Genomic DNA, 16,858 nt, shown 5'->3' with positions numbered 1-16,858 from the left:
GCCTAGAGACCTGTTCTCTTCTTTAAGATGAAATTTCAGATTCTGTTATCTTTGTGTTATTCCCAGGGGCAAGGCCCTAAAATGGTGCATGAAACTTCATCCAACCTCCTGCCTGAGTCGTCACAGCAGCATGGAGCTCAGGCATAAGATTTAAATCGAATCCATAGCTGGAAAAATCCAGATAGAGGCATTTTGTTGTATTTGCAGGAGAATGGAAGCATTCTTTCCGTAAAACAAGTGTGAAACATTGAGTATGTTGCATTAATAATAACCTTTAAAAATAAAAGTTAGCTACCAGTCTGCATTCAGTTATGTGGACAAAACTGATATGAGATATATTGTGAATTATTCTGTACAGAGGCGTAGCGGGTTGATAGTTTTAGTGGATGGAGTGGAGCTGTGTCAAACATGCGGTGTGAACTGCTAAGATGTCTGCAGGAAACTCTTGTGTTCATATTTGAGTTTGTGGCTTTTTTTTTTTGCTTTGTTTTTGAGTATATTAATTGCTAAATCTGTTTGCTGTTTGTGTGCCAGCATGCAGAATAGCTACTAATCAGAAAATAGTTCCTGAGAGAAAAAATACTGAGAATCACCACAATTAGATAGCTGGTTATTGTCTAAGCTTTTAATTATATTTTAACCACATGGACCAAGTTTTATTATTCTAGCTTTTGTTTTCTTCTTGCGCAGGTAGAAGAAGCTATCTTTAGTTTCCAGGTAATTTTCAGTATAAGTGTGATGGAATTAAAACCGAATAAATACAAAACTAAAACTCTCTGTTTATGCAGTAGAAAGCTTTTGCAGTTTTCCAAGTTGGAGCCCTTGAAACCAGTTATGCTCAATTAATTTTTATTAACAATTTCAGTCCCTCAGCTCTGTAGTATTTGGGTTGCAAACCCTGTTAAAACGGCTGTATTACAGGAGGAGCTAGCAGCAGATCTGTATAGTTTATTTAGGTCTATTCCTTGGAAAAGAGTCCATTTTCTGCCAGGAGACTGCATTCTAGACTGATTTTTTGTAATGAGTGGTGTTAATATTTCTGTTAACCTTTGACGCTGTATTTCTCATGAATCAAGCCCTTGGACTTCTGATACAAACTGAAGATAGAAGCCAGTTTGCCACTTTGGCAGCTTAAAGATTTATTCATTAAGCCACTTTGCCTCTCTTTGGATTTGTCTGTTCTTTTCGTGAAATGGGACTGTGTCACTGTGTGATATATTTTATTGTAGAGTCGGGTTCATTTATTTTTTTTCTTGCCATTAGTCCAGAAGTTCACAGTGTAGAAAATACGTGTGTGAGCGTTGAACATTCACCTTGCAAATCCTGCTAAGAATGCAACATGCATAAATGATGGGATAGATGAAAACAAGTGAAAAATATTTGGGAGTAAAAGCTATATACAGCTGATAAGGGAAATCGAGGGAACAAATATAATAACCATAGCGAATAGAAATAAAGATGATAAGTTGTCTCAAATATCGAAACATCAGAAATGTGAGAAACTAGGTCTAGAAGTTTCATAGTGACAAATAAAGGGCAGATTTGGCAAACAAAGGCTATATCCCTTCTGTAGACTCAGAACAGGAAATTTTACTGGTGAAATTTAGAGAATAAAAAATAGTAAAATATAATTAAATAGAGAGAAGCGCACAGGACCAGTACCAATCAGTGAAGAGCTTCTACCCCAGTCAAACAGAATTTATTTTAATATAGCCAAGTACAGTGTAATATAATTGGGAATGGAACATTGCCTTGGAAAAGAGTGACGCAAAGAAGGGTTTTAGGAGGCTGTGATTTAATAGACATAATGCAAACTGTCAGATCAGTGATGTTGCAAAAAAAACCCAAAACAAAATAAACCTCCAGAAAACCCTCAAAACCAGAAGCTGGGTGGATCCTTGGAAACATAAAAATGGGAATACTCAGTGTAACTGGGGATGCTCCTGGCTCTGTGTATACCTGAGAAAACCAGAGTCAGGATGCGGTGTTCTGCCTAGTGGTCACTCCTCGTGGAAGGTACAGAAATACCAGAGATTTCAGGGCCGCAAAGTTGGTGTGGATGGTTGTCGATCAGACCTTGGGATGTAAGGCAACATCTGTACTCCTGAAGTCAGGCTCACCTCCCGCACTGTGAGCTTGTCAGCAGACCAGATGCCAGGGGGTCGAGCTGGATGCGAGGTATTCCAGCACTCGGGAATTCCCTGAAATCTGCTCTTTCAAGGAAGTCACCAAGAAATAGTATCACTTCCCATAAGTATTCATACTCGGGCAGTATCTGAAAAGGTGGAGGGCTGGTAAATTCAGCATCAAAGAAGAGAGTGGTTTCCTTTTTGTGAGAATACTAAACGTTGAAATACTCTAGTAGAGGGCATGTAGAGTGCATGAACAGAAAAGAGCCTTAAAGAAATTTCACAACCCAAGTGCGCATAGGATCATTCTGAATGATGATGGTGGTCGCTTCTGACCTCAGCATCTGCTCAGCTCAGGTCCCCTCTTGCTGCCCTCCCACACTGACCTGTGCAGCTTTCACGCTGACTGCTCAGAATACTTAATCTCTGTGTAACCCATTGTAATGTAACCTCATTGTCAGGATTTCATCCCGATATAACCTAAAGGACCCATGAAAGACTCTTTTCCTGCCTAGTCAAAATGGAGCAATCAGGGATTGCCTTCTCTTTGCAGAATCAGAAACTATCTTGTTGATAATGAGATTACAGCTCAGAGAAAAATTACCTTCGAATCAGACCAGCCTTTGTTTTTTTCCTCTTCAGCAGCATGGAGTATGATCCTCGGGACATGTCCCACTTCTCTGCCATTTGTAAAACTTCAGTTTCTCTTGCTTTTTTACCTGTAGCACAAAGCTCTGTCTCCTGAGGAATGAATTGCTTTAGTCTAACTAAAAGATTTGTCCTTAATATAGGTGAAAAACGCTGTTCCATGATATAAACAGTATCGCTTCAGATTTTAATTTCTGTGAGCATGGGGTTTTTTTGGTAGTTTGGGGTAAGTATTCTCCCTTAGCTTCTGGGAGAGCTGTGAATGTAAATGCTTTAGATGGCAAGGAATGATGCTACAGTCACATCCGTATTTTGATGATGTGAGGAACCTAAAGCATAAAGTGTGACATGAATAAAAGGTTAAATGTACTATTGGATGTAGCAGTAGTCATCAACATAATGTAGGCCCTTGCTTCTCTGCAAATGATCTTTCCTGTGCATCAAAGAAGATGGGGTATTTTAGATTATATCACATTAAACGTGTACAAAGTGGCGTATTTTCTAGTAGGTGAGCCTCTGGATTTGCTCCCCCCAAATTACTTTTATATATCATGGAATTATTAAATCAGTAGAACTTTTTGACTTTACATTCAGAAGAGTATCTGGCTGGCATCCTTTATGGGCCTTGTTATGTCTGAGAAAAGTTTCTTATTAAACTTAAATAACCCCTAGACAGAATGCCATCAGCTACTCTTCTAATTAGAAAGCCAGTTGAAATCTTCTATTGATTTTGAGTTTCAGTGTTTATATAAACATACAGAGGGACTTTTCTCTGGTGGGGGTGCAGAGGGTTGTTATTATAAGGAATTACTCATTGAAAATTTGGCACTATTTTTCAACATTCTTCCCTATTTTCCTTTGTTATTATTTTGGGGAAACCAAAGCGATTATTTTCCTATTCAAATGAGAACTGTAAAGAATGGGGAAAATATTCTACATGAAGAAAAAGATTTCCAAGTATGAGACATGCATATGGTAGGTCAAGTCTGCTCCCTACCCTGCCATTGAAATGAATGTTCTCATTTATTTGGTCTTTTTAATTTTTGATAGAAGATTTATGCACAAAACCGCTCTCATTCTCTGAACATAAAGGAATCAGTGACTTAGCAGGCATCAGCAATCGTAATAGGTAAAACTTAATTGTTAACGTGATAGACTTTTATACAGTCGGTGTAAACATACTTGCTACCATGAGGTTTAGAATAGAGGAAAAATTTGGAAGCAAAATAGATTTTCTTTTCGAATTACCTCTATTTATGAATGTTTATTGTTAGCAAGTGCTAGCAAATTGGAAAAACTTGGGAATCGGCTCAATCTCTACTTAATTAACTCCATTGTTTAGTACAGGGAGCTGAAATGAGTAAGCCTCTAATTTTAGTAGAAGTGGAAAAAGGAAACGTAGGACCAAGTTATTTACAGCTGTATCAGGCACGTTATGCGGGTTGAGTTTTGGTGAGTGAAGAGCAGAAATGGTAATGCTAACTGAGCGCTGGCTTGTCGAGGATTATAACAGGATCTGGTACCACTTCATCCTGGGGCACGTGCTCCAACTGCGAGGCTCTTTTGTGAAGGGTGTGCAGTTACGTAGACTTCAACGTTGCCACTGCGTCCTTCATCCTGGTCTTTGAGCTTGATACCGTCAGTGTATATTACCTATACTCTGACCTCACCTCCTTTTTGGGGCCCTTCAGGCACTGCCGAACCCAGTGAATCGCAGTGGCGTTACCTCTGAGATAAATACAAAGATGAAAAGCTCAGCTCTGTTGAGCTCTGCTTACCGAGCACATCACTACTCAGACACACAGCTTGGGTTTTTCTTGTGTTGTTTTGTTTCTTATAATTTGAATTTGCTGGTAACTCAGTCTTGTAGTTAACCAGACCCTTACCTGGTTAGTGTTTTAACTGCCATACGTTTTTATATGAATTTATATTAACAAATGTTAGAGGACTTGTAAGAAATAATAATAATAAAATAATGCAGAAATATGAGTCTTATTTTATTAGATATGATTGTGAAGAAGAACTGAGTTATATGAGAATTCCCATACATACTTAGCTCTCCACATCTTCTGAAAATATTCTGAAGCAGAACCAGTGGGCAACTCCAGAACTTGCTAGAGGGTGGAGTGGGGACTGTTGAAAGAAATGATGCTTTTTATTGAATTTTTAGTTTCCCAAATTTGCAATACAATATTTTACCTCATCTGTAATGCATCTGTGAATGGGGGAATGAGACAGGATGAGATCAGACTAAGTGCCAACGCTGAGAAGATACTGAAAGATTGTTCCTTCATTTGCATGCTGTTGTCTTGACAGGTTTTTACTAGAAGACTGCGTCTGCTTTCTGTTAACAGCTAAGCACGTTAGAATAGTTTTCCCAAAGTAATTTTAAAAACAGCAGTGATGGTAAAATGCAGAAGTTGGAAGAGGTAGGGTCAAGGAGAAGAACCAAGACTGAAATTCAGTGAGGTATTTTAAAAAAAAAAAAAAAAAAAAGCCTAATTTCAAGCATTTCTGTTGTCTTCAAAACTGCTTTGGGCTTTTTGCCCTTTCCCAAAAATTTTGACAGACTCATTCTTGGCTAAGTCACTTTTCAGAAGATGCAGAGACTGCCTCAGTGGTTTTCATCCTTAAAATCTATTAAAGCAAGAGTTTGAAGAACACTATTAAGAACAAGGCCAACATTACAGCTGTTTTGTTGTAAGTAAAAAAAAAAAAGATCATGCAGCGTTATGGCATTGGTAGTCATAGTAATGCGCTCAGCTGCTACAGTGAGAAGCGTGATATTATGGATAGGCAGTTAAATCTGTGTCACAGAAGAGCACGTTCTGTGCGGACGGAGTGTTGTATATGAAGGGAGTTCATGATTGTAACTGGTTCTGCTGGGCTGAGAAGGATGTTTTATTTATTGGTCAGTTGTTCGTGATTTCAGTGTTGTCTCGAGGGACCGCGTGATCGCGATAAGGAGAACAACTGACAGTAGTTTGCGGTTAACTGCTGAATTATGGTTTCTTTGGAATTGAAAGCACTATAATAAATGTGATGCCAGATAAATATCTTAAATGTTTTCCATTCCAAAAAGAAAACAGAGAATATAATTATAAAAATGTATAGCTCTTGATTTTAAGTTTATAGGTAAGTGATGGAGTCTGCAGTTAAAATAGCAACATGGTGTCTCAAATTTTTAAGGAGTATGAGTCCATATCACTTCCATTCAGCAATTACACTAATTTAAAAATATTGCCACTGATGCAAACTATGTGTTCTTATCTCTAAGTTGATATTAATTCTTATTTCATAATAGTGTTGCAGTAGCCTCTGGAGGTCTTGAGCATGGATTGGTGACCCTGTGCGGTAGAATTTGCACAAACCATTTGAGATATAGTAATAATTTCAATGCCTAAGTGATCTTCTGTACTTTCACACCTTCATCATCTCAGGGTAGGGCATGCAGTGAAACTTTCCTCTCTCCAATCTTGCTGGATCTTTTTGAAAGGAATCTTGCAGATTGCTTCTGAAAAAGCAACTGAGTTGTACCTTAGGAGGTGATGGAAGTGGTGGAGCTTTGGGCAAGAAGCTCATTACATGACCAAGGAGTCGAGCGTGAGTTTCTGACAAGGCTTGCAAAGATTTGAAATGTTCTAAATCTAAAAAGCAATAAAGAAAATATAAAGCTAGCTGCATTTTTATTGAATATGCCTAAAAGTAAGAATTGAGAAAGTGGTATGTATAACATTTATTTGTTTTCAACTCTTAAAATGTTTTAGATATTAATGCCAAATGAGCAAGTTCTGCACTTTTAGTTTCCTAAGTACGTAATAAACCTTATCGTCTTATTGGTTCTTTTTATTCTACAAATTCCAGCAGTGTACTGTTGAGACTATTGAAAAATTAGAATACCTAACAGATAGTTTTTTACAGAGATGCATTGTAAAATATTATTGCCATTATAATTTTCTAATTGGTGTATTTAACTGCAATTTTTAAGGAAAATACATATATAGTGAATGTTCTTTAATTTGGTAGAAGTATTTTTAGTATCTATGAAGACTACAATAGTTTGCTTTCAGTTTGAATTGTTTGGTTTATAAGGAAGCAGAGCATTATTCACAGTATGTGAAGTCATTACTGTTCCTACATATTTTTGGAGACACAATTGGTCTTCCGCTGCAGAAATGATCTATGGTTTTGGACTCTTCCCTTTTGTTTAGTTTGAAATCAGCAGCTCATCCCCAACTTCTTTTTCTGAGGACAGCCGTTGAAGCTTGCTGTACAAGTCTTCGTATTGTTCAAATCTTAATAGTGTTTAACATCAGGACTCGAAACAAGATAGACCTCTGGCTGTATCCTGCCATCCCAACAGCAGCATATGTACATGTGTCTTCCTGTCTTTTCGTGGTAGGACGATGCTGAGATAGGAATGATAAATGTCTTCCACTCTAATTTCTTTATTTTAAGTGAGCAGGGAGAGTGAATCTTCTCGAACACAGACTGATTTCATAATACCCATTATTTTATTGCATCTGCTTAAGAATACCTGTCAAGCAATACTTTAAAAAAAGGAACATGGATAAAATCCACACAAGAAAATAATCCTACTTTGAAAAGAAAACAAAATAAAAACACTCATAAATAAAATACTATAGCCCACAAAGTAATAATTTTAAAAAGGTATATCCTATTCAATTTCCATTTATTTACTCCCAAAACATACATTTCACCCTCTAAGAGAATAATCAATCTACTTTTTCAGCATTCTGGGTATTTCTTCTCCTCACTGCATTACAAAGACAGTTCCTTCTTCTCAAAAACTGGCAAAAGAACTTTTGGCAGACGTTTCTGTCTGCAGGAGCTGGAAGCCAGCGTTTGTCTTTTCTGGCTCTTGGTCTAACTCCTTCATCTTTTTTTTTTTTATTCTACTTTTACTCCTAAGAGCTTCTGATTATCAAGAACGGTTGTTTACAGAGCTAACATGTACAATGCCTTGGGTTTCCAGGATTCAAAACACCATGTTTTTATGAAACTTGGAATCAAACTTGTGATTTCCTTTTAGCTTTCAACTCCCATTCGCATTTCTTGTCAAAAGCCTCCTAACTGTCATCTTGGAGCCTGGATACAGCAATAATGAACCATTTCATGGTGGAGTTTTGGGTGAGCTAACACACTGTCGAAACTCTTTGGTGCTGCCGCACATCTCTTCTTCTGCCTTCTCCAGGGCTGAGGGAAATGCAAGTGGTCAGAACTGCAGTCCTGCTTTCCTTACACCACTGCTGGCCAAGGCAGCTTGTTCGCGTAGCGATCTTTTTTCAGCTGACATCCACCATCTGGCTTCCACTGTCATCCTGCCCTCTTTGAAAACTCTAGTAAATACAGTGTATGGGTCTAGATAGCACTTTGAATACAATGCGGACTTCAAAGGATATCCAAAGTCGGTTCCAGATCACGGCTGCTACGCTTTGGTGCTACAGCCTGATTTGAAAGGATGGGCCTCTTACTAGGACTTTTCTTCTCTTGTACTCACAGTGTAGCTTAGACCATTGCTTTGATGAGGTATGTTGCATTTTTCCGTGCTGTTGCAGAGAACTCTTCGCATCTTCACGCTACTGATGCTGGGCATCACTTTCTTCTCGTCACACCTCATCTCCTCCTGAGTCAAAAAGATAGAGCTGCTCACATTCGTCCTCAATCTTGAAGATGTCATTTTGAAACTGGGGAAGGACAGTTCAGAGGGCTCTCTGAGGGCTCTTGTGGTCTTCCCAGAGGAAGATGGTGTTCTGATGCAGCACTATAAATCACAATTATGGAAATCTTTTATAAAGGGGAAGAAATAAACAATTGAGATTTTGTCTTTTGGATCGGGGCCAAACATTCAGAAGATGTCTAGCAGCTCTATATTTTAACAAGAATGAGCGTGCATGCATTTCTTCATCTGGAATATTGACTTGTTGGAAATGGTATTTTGGAAGAGATCCAGAAATCAAATTCTGGCAGTTCAGTCCATTGCTGGAGACAGATTTGTCCCAGAATGCAGTTGTAAATATTGTATTAGCTGCTACCCAGCTCAGGACTTTTCTACACCAATCCTACTGTGTCTTTCTGTGAGACAGGTTTAACAGAAGCTGGCGGACGATATTTGCCCATTTTTTCTTTTCCTGCTGAAGTCTGGCTGCTCATCACTTCTTCAGCTCCCAAACTTCTCAAGTCTGGATTGAAATAAGGACACGTTTTCTTCCTCCTACTCAGAATCCGTCGAGATTTATTTTTTCCCCAGTAGCAATTAATTAATTGCCCAATTATTCTAGAGAAAGAGCGAGTGTTGGATGTGCTCTAGACCTCTCAGGTTAGATCTCCAGAAGTGGTGTTTGATGAGGGACAGGAAACAGAGCAGTGTTTGACAAAAACCTAGCAACAATTTTACAAATTCACACCAAATACTCTTCTGTGGGGTCATTTACCTGAGTGGAATGGAAAATAGGATCATAAATAAACTAGAAACAGAGATTAGGTCCACTTGAAAATACCAAAATTAGGTTTTATATTCATGAGAGCTCTCTGTATAGAATACTTTGCTCATGCCTGAATTAAAAATCTATCCGTGTGCCGCCTCACACATCAAATGTGATTTCTACTAGCGAGGGAAGCCTTTCTTAGCCACCAAGGAAAAAGCTTTATATCTGTCTTTTCCCTATTGCTGGAGTAAAGAGTTTCCAAACAAAATATTGCCTGACATGAACTCATGCCTTAGAAATCCAGTATATCAGACTATTGAAGCAGGACAGACTAAGCTGCTGGTAGCCTGTTTTTATCTGTGTGACAATAAGGTTTTATGTGGAAGGTCATTGACAAGTGGGAGGAATAGGCATCTGAAGATGCTCAGGTATTACCTGGTCCATCTTAAACTGGATTACAACTAGAGAGACTAACGTTAAGTGTGCCTCAAAGTGCAGTGACAGAGTTGTGCTTCGGTGAGCAATTTTTCAACCAACGTCGTTTCAGAGACCCTATGTATTTTTAAGTAAGGTAGGCATCCATCTTGTGTCGTTTGAGTGGTACAGCCGATTCCTCTGTGAAAACCATATAGCAATGACTTTGTAATGGTATTTCTGAAATCTGTCATTTGGAGTGTCGGTTCTGGATACTGATTTAAACAAAACAAAATTTTAAAAAATTGAAAATTTCCTTTTTTTGTGAGCAAACAGGTACCTGTTAATTATAACGTGTATCTCTGTGGGCTCTGTAACTTACTGATCCATACAAGCCTGGCATGAGTCTGAAACTGTTACAAGTGGGTGTGTTTTCTTCTCTCCAGTGAAACAAAAAAAAATTGCATTTAGCCACAAAGATTGTAAAGACTTTTCTGTTACTTTTCTAAAAAGGCAGTTTGAAATATTTCAGAGATTAGTACAAAAAAAAGGAAGATGTGCAGTTATATTTTAGTTTAGGTTCTCTGGGATTTGTGTAATTGAATTTGAGTAGTCAGAGTTTATGGTTGTGTGATACAAGTAAATAGTAAACATACATGTTGAATTTAATTTCTGTTACACCGCTCGTTTCTATGAACTATGTTTTACTCTTGGTTTATTTACAAAAATAGCAAAATACTCAAAAAAAGAAAAAGTGCACAGACATGAAAAATCTTTTTAACGTGTCATCTCATTAGGTCACGTACACCTTGATGTGTGAACACGTGCTTGAGAGAATTTTTTTTTTTTTCTGTTATTTTCCATGGTGGAGACATTGCCGGAGGCTTTTTATCTCCAGAATTAGGTGACCAGTAGGACAGGTACATTGGCAGAAAACAACCTCACTTGCTATAGCTATCTTCATCTCAGTTTTGAATAACTTCTGAGCAAACTTGTCTGTTTAGCAGCTTTTCATCGATTTTCATTGGGAAGGTGTCTATAATTTGGAAGTCTGCATTTCGGAGCTAGAAAGCCGGGAGGGCGCGGGTGCCACTAGTTTCCCAGGTATGCACGAGGCATTTGCTAGGTCTGAGGGTGTCAAGACGTAGAGCATTTGCTATTCCTGCCTAATCCAAAATGTTGAACACAAAACTGTAAGTGGAAATCCAATGGGGCATCTGTTTTCAGTGCATGGTTGCATTTTTCCTCAAGTGCTTGTCTGGGGTTTTTTTTGTTCCAAAGTGCTGCCTAGAGAAATGCACTTGTCATGAAACCACTTTTACTGCTTTGTTAACATAGTTCTCATCAAAGCAGAACAAGATTTCCTCTGCTTTATGATTACAATTTGTCCTTACTTTATCTTTTGTTAATTTATTATCTTATTTGTGTACTGAAATGTGATAATGGTACCTGGGAGAGAGGGTGTGATCTTTCGAGTTCAATGCAGTGCCTCATGTACTGTGTTAATTTTGTACTTTTTTGAGTTGTCATAACGTTACAGTTCTTGAAAAATGGTATTTTAAGTGAAAAATTATGTAAAGATTTGCTTCAGTTCTTACCAGTTAAGAGTGCCGTTGCATATCCCTTTTCAAATAGCATTTGTTTAGAAAAATGGTAATTGATACTTTCTGATAATCGATACCTTCCGATCTCTTATCATGAGCTATATTTGCAGGGCACTCGAGAATGGAAAATTATTTTATTGCATCAAAACCGCATTTAAATACACTTATAATTATACAGTTTTATATACATGCAGTATATAATTTTAATACTTGAATGTTCTCCAATGAATTGCTATGAATAAAGTAGAAAGGCATAGTTCAAAGCAATTTCCCTTGCTTTAATTCTAGTCTCCTCTCATATGGTTTTTGTGTATGACCACTATCAGTTCAAGACTCTGCCTTAAGTAAAAGACAATAATTTATTTTATACTTCAGATTTGGTAAAGGAGTATAAAAATACCTGAATAAACTTTATAATTCTCTCCCTCTTTCCATGTAAACCCCTCACAGTAAATCTACCCAGTCAGTCTTTTCTTTTCATGCTAAGTGATGGATATGACTAGACCACCCCAATTATTTACATTTTTTTTCTTTATAAATTGTTGGGGGTTTTTTTGTCTACTAACCTCCCTTGACCATAATATATTTTGCTTATTAGATTTTATCATAGGCATCATCACGATATGTAATCATCGTCATTGTATTTTTTCTTCAGGAGTCCAAAATAATACTTTAAATAATAATTCTCCAAAACCCATGAATGGAATCGAGCTGGTAGTAGAAGAGCAGAAGGTTCAGATCTACATTTGGGTCATGTACTCACACTCTTTCACCCAACATCATTCATGTCTCCCATTGATCCTTCTTCCTAGTAGATAATTTTATACTGGTCCACAACTAACTGTATTAAGTTCTGGTTGCTTTTCAGTTTATGCTAATCAAAATATGTGATGAATGAAATCCTATTATATCCCCACTCAAAGAAATTTAAGGGAAATACAAGTGTATGGTTAAATAATTTCCGACAAGCTGTGGCACAGCACGTAGTGTCTGAAGTAGCTGATGGCAGATGTATTCATATTTAAAAAGTACTTGAGTCTGGATGCTCAAAAGATTTTCTTTCCTGTGCATGGGTACCAAACATTACTGTTTTGGATTAACCTAGTTACTTTTTAACGTTGATGACTGCCTCCCAATAGGCAGTATACTATTAATAGTTTTGTTCTTTTGCGTTGCAGGGGGTTCAGGACCATCATCATCAATAGCCATAGCTGGCACCAGCCAACCTGCCATCACAAAGACAACATCTGTGCTTCAAGATGGTGTTATAGTCACTACTGCAGCTGGAAACCCACTTCAGAACCAGCTGCCCATTGGGAGCGATTTCCCTTTTGCTGGCCACGAACACTCGCTTCATTTTCCGCAGAACAGCTCTTCAAACAACAATCTTCCACATTCTTTGAATCAAAACCTCCTCAATTCTCTACCTATCTCTTTGCCAGTGAATCAGCAACATCTCCTAAACCAGAATCTATTAAATATACTACAGCCTTCGGCAGGAGAAGGCAAGTCTGAGGTCAACCTCAACCCTTTAGGTTTTCTCAACCCGAATGTAAATGCTGCTTTAGCTTTTCTCTCCAGTGACGTGGATGGGCAGGTATTACAACCTGTTCATTTTCAGCTTCTAGCAACCCTCCTTCAGAACCAAGCCCAAGCAGCTGCCATGCTTCCCTTACCATCTTTCAATCTGACCATCTCAGATTTGTTGCAACAGCAAACTAACCCTTTACCCTCAGTAACACAGATGACAGCCCCTCCTGACCATTTGCCCAGCAATCAGTCAGAAAGCAGCAGGGTGGAGACCCTTTTAACCAACCCCCTGGGCAACCCTATTCCGAGCTTTTCAGGCACTGACACTACTTCTAACCCCCTGCTCCTCCCAGCTGTCTCTGGGGCCTCAGCATTAATGGCCCTGAACCCCCAGCTGGTGGGAGGTGTCCTGAACTCTGCATCGGGCAACACCGCTAATCATCCAGAGGTTTCCATAGCCACCTCCTCCCAAGCAACCACTACCACAACCACTACATCATCAGCAGTGGCAGCACTGTCTGTCTCAACCCTGGGTGGTGGGACAGCAGTGGTGTCAATGGCAGAAACATTGCTGAACATATCTAATAATGCTGGGAATACATCTGGTCCAGCTAAACTCAACAATAACTCTGTGGTGCCACAGCTACTTAACCCTCTACTGGGGACAGGTCTGCTTGGTAAGTTCAATTTCTTCACAGATATAAAAGGAAAAAAAAAAAAAAAAAAAAGGAAGAGGGTTGGGGAGGGGGAATAATTTTGGATTCTAGTTTCTATTTTTAAAGACTCCACTTTATCATACTTCTTTTTGTAAGGCTTTTGTATGTTACAGCTTGTTTATTTCTATTGAGAAAAACATAACTGTTATTGTAAGAGATTTAAAATACATTCTAATTTAATTCAGTAACATTTAATACTGGTTTTGGAAATTATTTTATATTCCATTCTTAATTCTGATGCCACCTAGACCTACTCTATACACCTTAAAATTCTGTAAGCAATTGGACTTGTTTCATTTTTCAAGTAATAAACGCACAGGTGCATCTCTGGGATGCAGTGTTTCATTTCAAGTGCATGTGGCATCACAGGGTTAGTACGAGTAGCTGTGCAGTAGATGAAAAATGGCCAAGTGCATTTTTCCAAATGAATCAAAAGTGCCAAAACCATAAGCAGACTCCCCGTAAAGTAATCGTAAAGCACTCGAAGTAGGTCCTTGCACAAGTTCAAAGAGGAAGGTTGCCCTTCGAGCCCTTTATTGTGGATTTATATTTTCTAATTGCTCTGGTTTTGGGGTTTTTTTTTTGCTTTAGCTTGTAGTTTAGAAACGCAGGGTATCTTCCTTGACAAACACCTACATCCCAAAACAAGTGATTAAAAAGCCCTTAAGTACAAGTTTTTTCTCCTGTGCCTTTTGATGATTTTTACCAAGAATACGTAATACAGTTATTACTCCTCTGTTGTTTGGACTATGTAATCTAATAAATAGAGTAGGAGGAGGAATTAAACAGTGGCAAAGAGCTGATAAGTATTTTAACGTAATACCTCATACTTACCTACTAAATGGCTATCGTGAACTCAACCGTACTTTACATTTTCCATGTAAAATACAACTAACCAATGATTCTGCAAATGGAAATTTTAAGAAAAACATGAGCTTAAAAAAACCAACCAAACAAAAAACCCTAGGAAATGGATATATTTTTAAGCTTTATTATTCCATAAAGTCAGGCTCAACAGCATATTTATTTTACTAGAACTAGAATTTTCATGTAAAGTGAGATTTTCACGTAATACAAACTGTTAATACAATTGTTTCTTTAGAATATAAAAAAAAGCCTGTTTATAGAGTGTTGGCTGACGTGTCTGTGAGCCAAAAAGCCTTCATTTGCAGTTAGCTCACATTATTTTGTCATAGTTAATGAAAAACTCGGTTTGTTGGGTTTTTTAAATTATTTTCTCTTTCTCTCTCTCTCTCTCCTCCTCCCCCTCACCACCCCAGTACTGTTTGAAGCACTTACTCTTTGGAAACTAAGAGTAAGATTCCAAGACACCGAATATCATAGAAGCTCATTCTGCCATACTTGGCTGTGTACCGTTCCAAAGGCAAAGACAGTCATGTCAGAAACCTTTAGAAAGAGTCCAGATAGATGTGACATGCACAAGAAGCAATACTGAAGAAATAAAGGAATAAAGAGTAGGAGACACATGCCTTGAGGACCAGTGCATAGAAGATTGAAGGGGAAAAGTGTTGTTTTACAGAGGCGTTTGCTTAGCAGTCAGTTAAAATTTGAGTCAAGGAAATTCCTCCTGACTGTTGAAAACTATACTGACTTATGTTTCCCTGTGTTTGAATTACAGGTGACATGTCATCTATAAACACTACTTTGAATAACCATCAGCTGAGTCATCTCCAGTCGCTATTAAACAACAATCAGATGTTTCCTTCAAATCAGCAGCAACAGCACCTTCTCCAGGGCTATCAGAACATGCAGGGCTTTCAAGGGCAGCCCCCCATTCCTGGCCCAGCTAACAACCCAAACCCCATGGCATGTCTGTTCCAAAACTTCCAGGTAGAAAGCAAAATGAAATCAATATTCAAACAAATGTGCAACTCTCAGTAGGTAAAATTATATCCTCCGTAGTTTGATTGATTTGGGGTTTTTTGCTGAGTGATTAAGACAATATGATACATAATATTGCTTGCCTCTTCCAGTAGTTTTTGGATTTTGCAAATCAGTAACATTCGTTACTGAAATTTTATACCTTCTTCCTTAGACACTGGGTATAGTTTCTTTGGAAAGAGTTATGCTGCTTGTACTGAAAAAAATATGCTATGTATTGTTCTGACATTTACTATGCATTTTTAGCAAAACTATTTTCCATTCCACAGAAATGATCATAAATTCCCATTTAGACCACTCTAAGATTTCAGTGGTGAGAAATAAATATTGATACCACTTTGCAGTAATTAGAAACTTAATAAATGAATATAGGTGACTGTGTCCTCTTATATTCCCACTGAAAGAGCTAGCTGTGACGTGGATTGTATAGACTGAAGAAAACAGGCATTAGAACGACTTTACAATGACAAACTGTGCAAAAATGATACCTCCCTGCTGGCCACCTAAATAGACAATTCTTCATAATGCAAGTTGAACTATCAAACTAACATACTGACAGGAAGCATAGCAACCAAATTAGATAATCCAACCGGAGTTAAAATACCTATTTATTATTATTCAGTAGTACCCTGGTTGCTGTAGAACTCAAGATGTGAAGACAGAAGCATGCAGATAGTGCCCGAAAGCGCTTTTACCCTTTAAGAAGGAAAAAGAAGACGTGTCGTTTTCTCAGCGTAGATGTTTCACTGCTGCTGCAAAATCACAGTCCTCTAACTGCCTATTACCTCTCTTTGTTTTTGTATGAATTTTGGTAGCTTTATCTCAGTATTTTTTGCTTCAGATTCTCAGTTTTATAAATAGTAATGGTAAGTATTAAAAGGAGCTTTTGGAAATATTTTATCCTTTTTTTTTTTAGTTTTTTGTTATAGCACTGTTATTGACATCGTCTTCACTGCCTACCTATGTGATGAGAAATACAAAAAGCAGTTACTTTAATCTGAAGGTTATAGTTTACCGAAGCAGTGCCTGACATTACAGCTGCAATGCAAAGGGATGCAGGCATGGTTTACAAGGGACTGAAGTCCAAAGAGATCCCACGAGAGAAGCGCATAACCGAAAGGGGAAAAATAGAAAAGTTAGCCAATTCCAAAGGGACAGTGATGGCCTACATTCCCGAAATTGAGTGAGGAGCTTACAAGGAGCCCAGAAGAACAGTTGGTAGGGAGGAAAGAAGCAAAATTAGGGTCTGAGAAGGAATGAAAGAGAATAGTTGAGAACAAAAATATTGACCTTGGTGGAGATGTTTAGGACTTGTGAGAAAAAAGGAGGGTGCTATACTTCAATCGAAGAGGAAATCCCTGAAAAGACTCTGAAAGAGATGATAATGTAGTCTCAGCAGTGCATGGTAGGTTGTATCATTTCATGTAAGGCATCTGTTGTGATCCATGAGGCAAAGTCTAGATCCA

At 38.1% G+C, this 16,858-nt stretch overlaps 1 protein-coding gene across 13 annotated transcripts in view; it reads left to right on the top strand.

Annotated features, from left to right (window-relative positions):
• MBD5 (methyl-CpG binding domain protein 5) overlaps window positions 1–16,858 on the top strand; it is a 145,503-nt gene that overhangs the window by 109,208 nt on the left and 19,437 nt on the right. For 11 of the 13 annotated variants that reach the window (XM_054829849.1, XM_054829851.1, XM_054829848.1 and 8 more), the window contains 2 exons: window positions 12,423–13,451; window positions 15,130–15,341. In XM_054829849.1, the coding sequence (XP_054685824.1) occupies window positions 12,423–13,451; window positions 15,130–15,341 (1,241 nt within the window). The remainder of the gene's footprint in view (window positions 1–12,422; window positions 13,452–15,129; window positions 15,342–16,858) is intronic. The other 2 variants (XM_054829854.1, XM_054829853.1) reach the window with 1 other exon arrangement.

Source organism: Grus americana, chromosome 6 (genome assembly GCF_028858705.1).
Source record: "Grus americana isolate bGruAme1 chromosome 6, bGruAme1.mat, whole genome shotgun sequence".
Classification (NCBI taxonomy): domain Eukaryota; kingdom Metazoa; phylum Chordata; class Aves; order Gruiformes; family Gruidae; genus Grus; species Grus americana.
This window is presented reverse-complemented; position numbering and strand designations above follow the sequence as displayed.